At 43.3% G+C, this 11,203-nt stretch overlaps 1 protein-coding gene across 1 annotated transcript in view; it reads left to right on the forward strand.

The window, feature by feature from the left end:
• The window catches only part of LOC141098812 (vomeronasal type-2 receptor 26-like), a 49,191-nt gene extending 41,556 nt beyond the window's left edge, over positions 1 to 7,635 (forward strand). The window contains exons 5-6 of the mRNA XM_073586788.1: positions 4,708 to 4,831; positions 6,710 to 7,635. Coding sequence (XP_073442889.1) covers positions 4,708 to 4,831; positions 6,710 to 7,635 — 1,050 coding nt within the window. The remainder of the gene's footprint in view (positions 1 to 4,707; positions 4,832 to 6,709) is intronic.
• Positions 7,636 to 11,203: the final 3,568 nt, after the last annotated feature.

Here is an 11,203-nt window from a genome sequence, read left to right on the forward strand (position 1 = left end):
GGGACATCGTTCAGTGTAACGGTACCCTCAGGGATAGCACTGGCTCAGCAGGAGAACATCAGACACATACCCAGGACAGACTTCAGACGATGGCAAGAGTCATCACGGGTTGATGCAGTCCCGGATTCTCTAGCATGGGCATACTAGGACAGCCTCTCAGGCCTCAGGCGTAGCACAGGCTCAGCAGGGGAACATCAGACACCGATTCCAGAAGGAAGTCATCACTGGGTGGACCTCAGGGAATTGGCGGAACATCGGGACACAGGCAGGGCATCAGGAACACCAGGCAGGACATCAGGAACACCAGGCAGGACATCAGGAACACCAGGCAGGACATCAGGAATACCAGGCAGGACATCAGGAGCACCAGGCAGGTCATCAGGCAGAATACGAGGACACCAGGCAGGACATCAGGACACCAGGCAGGACATCAAGACTCAGATCTCAGATAGAGCATCAGCACACTGGCATCGGACCGGACATCTGACCATGATCGACAGGCTCCGGACATCAGGCTGTGGACATCAGCTCCGGACATCAGGCTGCAGTCATCAGGCTCCAGACCACTGGCAGCGATCGGCAGTCTCCGCACATCGGGCAGGGAAGCATAGGATCCGGACATCTGTCGGAGGACATCAGGCACAGCACATCTGAAAGAGGTTGTCAGACACCGGACATCAGGCCGCAGTCATCAAGCTCCGGACAAGAGGCTACAGTCATCAGGCTCCGGACATCCAGCAGCGACCTAGAAAGGAACCCAAGCGGTCTGGTGCAAACCCCGCCAGGTTGGACTGGAACCAGCAGGAATTTGCACCAAATCCCCAGCTGAGCACAGAGTAGCAGAAACTCAGTGGACACACCGGACTCCTAATTCCAAGATGAACCCAGGTTAAATCACAGCAAGTGGGGTAGCAAAGAGTCACAATCACTGGGCACAGGGTTCGAGACACGGAAGGACCTCAGGAACATCACACAGAGGACACAGTTCAGACAGGGTCAGGTAAAGGAGCAGGTCCAGGATCCAGGAAACAAGGCACAACATAGACGGGCCTGGATATGCAGCCTCCAGGAAGGACGATCTGTGTATTTCTGCCCCCAGAGCAGGCGGAGAAACAAGACACAATTCAGACAGGGTTTGGTGCAATGAACAGATCCAGGATCAAGGATTCAGGAAACAAGACACAACATACATGGGTACAAGGCAAGACTCCAAACATTAACACAGGGACAAGGATATTCTGCCTCCTGGGAGGGCGGACAGGAACAAGGGCCAGGATATTCTGCCTCCTGGGAGGGCGGACAGGAACAAGGGCCAGGATATTCAGCCTCCTGGCAGGCAGCAAGACACAGTTCACACAGGGACAAAGAGCAACAGCTCCTCCAGAACTGATCAGAATCAGAGCAGGAGCTGAACACACAGACTCACATGGCTAGGTTCAGGAACTCAACACGAAGCTCTGGCAATGCCCCACAGGGCAGGGAAATTTTATATAGCAGCTGCCTCACAGCGATAGGCTGGAGCAACAATTGTAGCACACACCCATTCCTCATAAAAGCAGGGGAGGTGTGGCCGCACACACCCTAAGCAAAGCCAGACAGAATTCAGCAATGCAAAGGACACCTGGCGATAGCTGCAAGCCTGAACTCACGTGGTAAGCCATACACAATGCAGAGGACCTATGAACCCACAGATAGCTTTCCGCAGCGGCTGCCAGGGACCGCACCAGCGGGTGGTCATGCAAAGCAGCGGAGCCATACACGCATGTACAGCTACGCAGCGGGCAGGGAACTGAGGAGCATCCATAACGGTAACAGACAACAGTATCCCTGCTAGTTAGGAGGAGAGGCGCAAAGGGTTAATGCAGAGACAACGCCGGGGAAGCAAGGTACAAACTCACCGGCGTTACAGGGAATGAGAAATACGGTGAACAGTAACAAATAAATGTTTTAAAAATATGAAAAAATTAAGAAAATAAAAAGTTCAAATCACCCCATTTCCCCCATGAAAAATTAAGGTATAAAAGAAATTTAAAAAGTGCACATATTTGGTATCACTGCATTTGTAAAAGTCTGATTTATGAAAAAAAAATATAGAATGGAAACAAAGTGCTGGAGAGTTATGAAGTGGCAGCAATGAGTCCAAATCTAAATACCATTGATCACCCGAAGAGAGATCTTAAAATTGCTGTGGCGAGAATGCGAAACATGAGAGGCCTGGAGCAGTTTGTAAGAAGAGCGCTCCAAAATTCCAATTGAGATGTAGGAAGCTTGTTATAGGAAGCGATTAACTGCAGTTACTTATTCCAAAAGGTGCAACCAAATATTAAGGTGAGGGTGCCAACAATATGTCCGGCCCATTTTGGAGTTCTGTGTGAAATTCTGTCCAATTTGCATTTTTTCTCAGCTTTTTTTGTATTGTTCCAATGAACAAAAGAGGAAATAGACCTCTGTAAAACAAAACGAATAACTGCAATCCTTTTCTGGGAGAAAGACTTCATTTTCTAGAACAATTTCAAGGGTTCCAACACTTTTGGCTATGACTGTCTTACATGTACTGTGCAGTGCCGCTGATTGGTGCGGATTTTGGTCCCGAGACTCTCGCAAATCTGTCAAAATCCTTCTCTTAAGTTCACAGTTCTTTCATCAGCTACACATACAGAGAGGTACACAGGTTCAATGTTAAATCTGTGGGTCCATAATTTACTCTCAGAGAGCTTATACCTATTCAAAGACTTTCTATTTAGGGCCCGGGCCACCACCGATTATTAGCAGCACTGTGCAGCACACGTCAGATAGGAAAACTTTTAAATAGTAACAGTTACACTTTAAAGGGAGCCTGTCAGCAGTTTTGGCCAATCTAAGGAACAGCCTCTGCCTTTCAGGGCTTGTCTACAGCATTCTATAATACTGTAGCTAAATCCCCAGTCTGACCTGAAAGATAAGAAAAATAACTTTTATTATACTCACCCGGGGGGCGGTTCGATGCGGTCCAGTCCGATGGGTGTCGCAGGTCCCGGTCCAACGCCTCCCATCTTCTTGCGATGCCACTCTCCTGCTTGCTACATGGCTCCCCGGCATCCTGCACAGGCATATTTCTCTGCCCTGTTGAGGGCAGACCAAAGTACTGCAGTGCACAGGTGGTGAGAAAGGTCAGAGAGGCCCAGCCCCAGCGCACTGCAGGAATTTGCTCTGCCCTCAACAGGGTGGGAGCGCAAATCCAGTGAGCCTGTGAAGCAAGCAGGATGGTGGCATCACAAGAAGATGGGAGGCGCTGAACCCGGACCTGTTACATCGGACCCGACTGCCCCCTGGCTGAGTATAATAAAAGTTATTTTTCTTAACTTGCAGGTCAGATCGGGGGCTTATCTAAAGTATTATAGAATGCTGTAGAGAAGCCCTGAAAGGCAGTGGCCTCATCTTATATGGGCAAAACCTGGTGACAGGTTCCATTTAAAGTATGTTGCTTTTTAAAAGGGATAGTCCAAGACAAACATATTGATGAGACATCCATTTGTCATCAGTATGCAATTGTGACAATCTGAGGTTTTGGGTTATAATAACCACCTAGGCAGGTTAACAGTGCAACTATTTTTTATTACTTATGTTCATGGTTTAACAATAACTCCTGGTATATGGCCAAAATATAATGTTCTCAGTCCACAAGATCCCCTCCCCGGGACTGATAATCCCTCTGCCCCCATACCAGGTGATAATCACTGTCTCACAACTTTTGGTTGGCCTACAGATTTCGTTTTGCCCACAAGTATACTCTGTAGTTACAATCCACGCTCCTTCAGATGACCAGCAACACAAAAAAAAGCCCATGTGTCCAGCAGCAACAGTTCCAGTTAAGAAAGTTCCTGAAATTCAGATGACAGATCCCTCAACAGCAGCATGTGTCTAGCCCAGCCTGCAACCAATCTCCAAAACTCCATATGCTATCCATCCATCCATGTGCTCCAGATAGTCATCCTCGATCCTCTCCCTTTGTCGTCACTCTGCCAACTGCCTGACTAAGCGTGGCTTCTTTTCCTTCCTCCAACTTTAACATTTGCTTTTAGCTCAGAGAATGATATATATTCTATAAGCTCATCACCTGGAACTACATGTGAAACCCCCTGTAGTGACGGCTTCCCTGGGTCTACAATCCCCATCCACACAATGGGACTATTGGGTGGAAGAACAATGGAATGGTAGAGTTCCTTGATTACTAATCTTGGGTTTGGCCTTATGTGTGCATAATATCTAGCCTGCATGTCTTCCTCTCCTACTGTCACTGAATGGAAACATTGATTCCTGAGGCTAAACTGATGAGCAAGCAACTCACTAATAAAACACAGCAAGCAAATGTCTAATAAAATACAACAATAATATTGACGCAACTGGTGCTCCGTGATGGAAAAAGTTGGAAACCCGTAGAGCTGTGGACTCCGTTTTACATGCATTGGTCCAGAAGTCTTTAGTCCATAGTCAGCTCCTCACAGTATTCAATGGGGGATCTGACACCTGACACCCCAAAACGAACAGCGGATATCTGCTCTGGCAGCCGCCAAATGTAAGCAATGAAAGAAGCTGAAAAATTCTTATAATAGCAAAATGAATTAAATAATGTTTCAGATATGTAATATTTTATTTTTTAGCTTCTATATTTTAAAAACACATATATTGTATTAAAAATATTAAAAAATGTGCCAATTTATGTTCTAGATTCCAGTCTCTAAGTGCACTGAGGACTGTCCACCAGGTTATCGAAGGATCCTAATGAACGGAAGCCATAAGTGCTGCTTCGAATGTCTGCAGTGTTCTGATGGGGAAGTTTCTAATGAGACAGGTATTTATTACTTTCCATTCCAGTAAGATTTGCTTATATTACATTTATAGACATCAGTGAATTTTACACAGAGGTTTTTTCATTTTATTTTATTTATTTATTACTCATTTATATAGCACCATTAATTCTGCAGCGCTTTACATACATTATCGGCACTGTCACCACTGAGGCTCACAATCTAGAATCCCTATCAGTATGTCTTTGGAATGTGGGAGGAAACCGGAGGAAACCCACACAAAAACGGGGAGAACATACAAACTTCTTTTATACTTTTTTATACTCTCTGAATAAGTACATTTATTTAATAATCATGATTTATTGTTTACCTGATTATTTTACATTTGTAGTTTTGCTGTTGGCTGGAAATTGCTAGACAGATTTCAGAAAAGTACTGGTAGGTAATGATGTCATCAGGGAGATTCAGGGAGATGTTCATTGTCATACAAGAACGAGGGCTTCGGTGGAATTAGGCGTTAGGTGAGTATAACTGGCTTTGTTACTTTGAAATAAAATGGAAAACTGTGTTTAGTCTTATTTCTAATAAAGGACTTTATCCTGGCTGTGTCTTTATTTATGTGTAACTATTTATTATTAGTAATGAATTGGTGTCTTATAGATGCTTCTCCATATGTAATTTGTGGGCTTGATGTCACCTGACAAAACAAAGGTGACATCAACCCCACAAATATGAACCCCACTTGCCACCGCTACAGGGCAAGTGGGAAGAGCTGGGCAAAGCGCCAGAATTGGTGCATCTAATAGATGTGCATTTTCTGGCCAGTTACGGGCTGCTATTTTTAGCCTGGGTGGATAAATCCATGGCCCATTACCAGTCTGAGAATACCAGCCTGCAGCTGTCTGCTTTAGCAACACAGGTTGTCAAAAATTGGAGGGACTCCACATTTTTTTTAAATTATTTATTTAAATATTTAAAAATACAGGATGGGGACCCCTCTATTCTTGGTTACCCACCTTGCTGAGGCTGACAGCTAAGGGTTTTAGCCCCCAGCTGTGAGCTTTGCCTGGCTGGTTATCAAAATTACAGGGGAACCCACACTGTTTTTTTTTAAATATTTACTTATAGTGCTGGAGTGACTAATGAATACTCCCATCTGCTGCTCTGGTATCACTGTTATTAGCAGCAGCAGGTGTCTGCTGATGGGAGCTGTAGTCTCATCAGCTGATACCAGTGATCAGAGGTCAACTTTATACTTCCAATCACAGCTGAGGGCTCACGATGTCTTCTGACAGCGTGGGAACTGTGGCTGTCTGACTGGCGGGGATGATTTCACCACCAATCAGAAGCACTATGCCGGCGTTTTCCATGCTATCACACAGCGTGGGAAACACCGGCTTTTGTGCTGTGTGTGTTCGGCTATATTTGTCAATTTAATCAATGTTTAAATTGCCGAACATTGCAAATTCGGCGATCGTGAGCTGACCCGAACATTGCAGTATTGCACAACATAAAGAAGGATTGTTCCAGTGTCTCCAGGAGATAAAATAATAATTGCTTTATTGAGAATATAAAATCTTCATACCATCAGGTAAAAACGACATAAAGAGGCGTATGGAGGGGAGCAATTTCCTACGCGTTTCACCCTAAGAGGGCTTAATCATGGAATGCTAAACATTGCAGTATTCTCTCATCTCTATGTTTAATTTGAAAGGTTTATCCTGGAAAAAGACCAAACATTTTTTTTTCTCTCCGGCAGAAGTTACAAATCTCCACGTTGTCAGATCCTCTAGTTATCAGAAATAGCATTAGCTAAGGATTTCTAGCTTTACATAGTGTCAAAACTGAAAATTGTAAAGAAAAATCCTCACTGCACGTTTATAGATTCTTTTATTCTGATTTTTGTCATATTCTTCTTTTAGACAAGCGATCATGTATCAGGTGTCCAAGAGACCAGTGGCCAAACTACAACAATCAATGTGCACCAAAGGAGACAGAATTCTTATCATATACTGACGACTCAATAACTCTTATAATAACGATCATTGTTATTTTTCTTTTCCTTAAAACTTCATTTATCTTGGGAATCTTCACTTTATGTAGAGATACACCAGTCGTAAAAGCATCTAACCAAAGCTTAAGCCTCTCCTTACTTGTCTCCATTATGCTAAGCTTCCTCTGTGTATTTTTGTTCCTGGGTCGTCCTACAAGAGTCACCTGCATGCTTCGTCAGACTTCATTTGGGATCATCTTCTCAGTAGCCATTTCTTCTATTCTGGCTAAGACTATTATGGTCTACTCGGCCTTCAAAGCCACCAAACCTGGGAGCAAATGTCGAAAATTTATTGGAGTAAAGATCACCAACTGTTTAGTGTTTGTTTGCTCATTTACCCAAGTTGTACTTTGCATTATCTGGTTATCTACTGCACCGCCATTTCCAGAAAACAACTTTGACTTGTATGTGGACAAAATTATTCTTCAGTGTAATGAAGGCTCGATAGTAGCATTTTCCATTATCCTGGGTTACATTGGGTTTCTTGCTGCAGTGAGTTTCTTGGTTGCTTTTCTGGCAAGAAATTTGCCAGATAGTTTCAATGAAGCTAAATACATCACATTCAGCATGCTGGTTGTCTGCAGTGTCTGGGTGGCTTTTATCCCGGCATATTTAAGTGTCACTGGAAAAAGTTCAGTTCTTGTAGAGATATTTGCTATATTGTCTTCAAGTGTCGGCATTTTGGCCTGTATATTTTATCCTAAATGTTATATTATTATCCTGAGACCAGACTTAAATTCAAAGGACAAATTGTTAAAAAATCCTAATTATGGAAGAGAAAATCTAACCACATAAATCATATAATGTATTCAGATATTTCCAATGTGTAGTTTCTTTATTTCCATAATGACCAATTATACAATTTCCATTTTAGAACTTTGGTAGAATTCTGTTATGTGTAATCAATTATTCGAATTCTATAACAGTCACATTCTATGAAAATGTGATAGAGCAGGCAGGAAATGTCTGTCAGTGTAGGGCCAGCAGCAGCAATCGCAGCAGCGCAGCAGAAATTGCATGTTATACTTAAGGGCCCGTTACATTTAGCGATGCACCAGCGATCCGACCAGCGATATGACACGGTCAGGATCGCTGGTGCATCGCTAAATGATCGCTAGTGAGCTGTCACACAGGCAGACCTCACAGCGACGCAGCGCACGATACTCACCTCTCACACACAGCGATCCTGGCGTCCTCCCGCCCGCCTCCACGCGTCGCTTGTCGGCGCCAGCAGGAAGCCCAGCAGGAAGCTGTCGACGAGAAATGGAGCCGGACATTCTCGCGCGATCAGCGATGGACAGCGGGGGAGCCAGTCGGAGGTAAGTATCACACATAGTGATATCGCTAGCGATATCGCTATGTGTAAAACCCCCTTTAGAGTAGATGCCCAGCTAATCATGGGCGATCAACAATGACAGCAGCAGAACTATGCCGATGTCAGACAGAGAGGCAGGCAGATGGTATAAATGATTTAATAACTGGCATGAGCAGTAGGTAAATGAAATTTGGCCTGATACATATCTGGTTCATTTTGATAAATAACACCAACAATGATGCTTTACACAAGTGACCAATGAATAAAGTTTATTGTTTAAAATCAATAAAATAGGAACCACAAGGGTTCATAAAAGGAATAAAAACACTAATGGGGGTGACAAAGAAAAGGAGAAAATGGTGGGTATGGCTAAATATGGCAAAACATACAATGTATAAATTTGGGGGTATTATATTTTATAAAGTGCAAATGCCCATATCAGTACATATAACAAAAAATATACAGATGTTATAAGAAACATTAAAGCTACTTAGTCCATAATGAAGCCCGAAAAGCACAAATGTACAAAATATCAATAAATAAAGATGAATCATATGAAAATAGTAACAATTGCAGTATTGTGGCCTCAGGAAAACGCCATGGCTAAAGCAGATAGGCATACATAAACAAATATTTTACTAATCCCACAGAAAATATGCAACAATAGTTAGCTAGTAGAAGCCGCAAGCCAGGGACTCACGAGACCCGATGCGCGTTTCACTAAAGAAAGCTTCGTCCAGAGGTCATTTTGATAAATGTAAGGCTTTCCACATTTGCAAAGCAGTATTTAGTCTGCTAGGGTTTTACAAAGACATTGGCCATGCTGAATACTCTCTCTAACAGTGCACTGGAGACTGGACATGACAAAACACCCATAACAAACTAAGCTAGATCTCCCCTCTGGTCCAATGCATGCTCCCAATCACGAAACTTCAACTCACTGATAGATATATGCCTAATCACCTGTAGTGCTTACTTGAGCATTACTTGAGAAAGTAAGCGGCTAATAGTGGGTCATCATCATTGAGGTTCAATTCGATTTGCCGAACAGTTTGGCGAATGTACCCAAACACAATTGAATTCAATGGAAGACGAAGTCAAGCATATACACAATACCTTAAGGGGTAACAAAAAGCTTCTCAAACATCTGAAATTAGTAGCAGACACCAAGAAAAGTGCCATTCATTGACCCACAGAAGAAATTTGCAAATGGCACAGCAGCAGTCAGCCATGGGTCCTGCATGAGTTATCAGGGTCTTGGCCAGCATTTACAGCTTGGAATTGAAGTTTCAATGAGCACCAGATGGTTAAGGGAGTGGTGTAAGCCTTTTCAGCTTGGAACCCTGATAATTCCAGCAACACCTCCAAGATATCTTTTTTTTTGAGCCACACTCAGATGACACAAACATCAGTTTCATACAGTACTGCTGGTAGAAAAATGTAAGGAAAGTAACACAGGTAGTGGACTGAAACTAAGTGCAGGCCTGGCTGTCTGGGATCCCTACTTACACTGGCAACCCACCAGCTGGAGACCCAACTTGGAGTCTCCATATATCAAAAACCTATTGTCACACACTACTGAAGTGGCATCAATTTCCATAAAGCAGAAACAGTATAATAGGCCTCTGACACACCTTCTACAGGCAGCCCACCAGATGGCGACCCATCGTCAAGTCTCCACATTATAAAAAATGTTTGTAACATCAGCAGCAGTAGCCACAACAGGCACAGAAGCCATGTCAAAAGTGTCACAAATTGCAATAACGTGAGATCAATCCATGACACTAAAAACTACTCCATCGCCTAGTCTGCCCAATCTGCGATGAGGGTGAAAAAGTAATTAGAGATGCATAATTTGTTCATTTTTATGAAAGTTAGGTGGTCTACTCTTTCAGGGGACAGTTAGATTCGCTTATCCATCAGGACACCATCAGCAGCGCTGAGGACGCATTCTGAGAGAACACTGGCTGCCGGGCAAGAGAAAACCTCCAAGGCTTGACAGGCAAACTCAGACCACTCTTCCATTTTTGAATACCAAAATGTAAAATGGTCCAAATCCACCCTGATGGCATTAATATTGAGCTCCAGACATTCACAGCGTGTCAAACTTGTATTCTGTTCTGCTGGTGCACAGGCTGGTCTAAAAAATGTGAGAAATATAGAAAGAAAGAATGTGCTGCTGCTAATATTTTTTATGACACCTTGACGTTCCAGGTGTTGAATGTCAAGAACTGTGAAGCTATGTGCAAACGGTGCATTTTTTTTATTTTTGCTGCATTTTTTTCTGTGCGGACAAGGGCCAAAAATGCTAGGAAAACTTATGCAAGCAAATTCAATGACAATCCTGGAGTGTTGTGCACATGATCAGTAATTTTCCTTGGATATTTGCAGTGTGTTTTTTTTCTGCAGTATGTCAATTCTTTGTGCTGATTTTTAGCATTTTCCACACATTGACCTCAACTGAGCCAGTCAAATCCACAGCAAAAATGTTTTTGGATTAACTGAGCTTTTGTTAGTGTTTTTACAGGCTTCCCATGGTGTTTCCCATGCTGTCATCTGTAAGACAGTTAGTCAGAGCCCAGCTGGGTTATGCTGCCAGATGTCAGTGTGATCATGCAGCTGTGACTCTGACCCACAATGGTGACCTGCGGTAAAAAGCTCACAACAGGTCAGCAGATGTGGGCTGATTAGACTACTCCAATCAGCCTACTTCTGCTGTCACTGATAACATTGATAGCAGGAGCTATCTCGTTAGCCGGCACCTGTGCTCACACTTAAAAAAAGTAAAATAATTACATACACATTCAAGCAACAATAAAAATCTTACTCATCTAACACCAAAATCCCTGATGCCCTCATCTCCTAGAAAAAATGTGAAATTAAAAAACAACATAGAATCATAGAATCATAGAATCGTAGAGTTGGAAGGGACCTCCTAGGCCATCTGGTCCAACCCCCTGCTCAAAGCAGGATTCGCTAAATCATCCCAGTCAGATGTCTGTCCAGCCTCTGTTTGAAGACTTCCATTGAAGGAGAACTCACCACTTC

Source organism: Dendrobates tinctorius, unplaced genomic scaffold (genome assembly GCF_039654945.1).
Source record: "Dendrobates tinctorius isolate UK_male_01 unplaced genomic scaffold, ASM3965494v1 ptg000095l, whole genome shotgun sequence".
Classification (NCBI taxonomy): domain Eukaryota; kingdom Metazoa; phylum Chordata; class Amphibia; order Anura; family Dendrobatidae; genus Dendrobates; species Dendrobates tinctorius.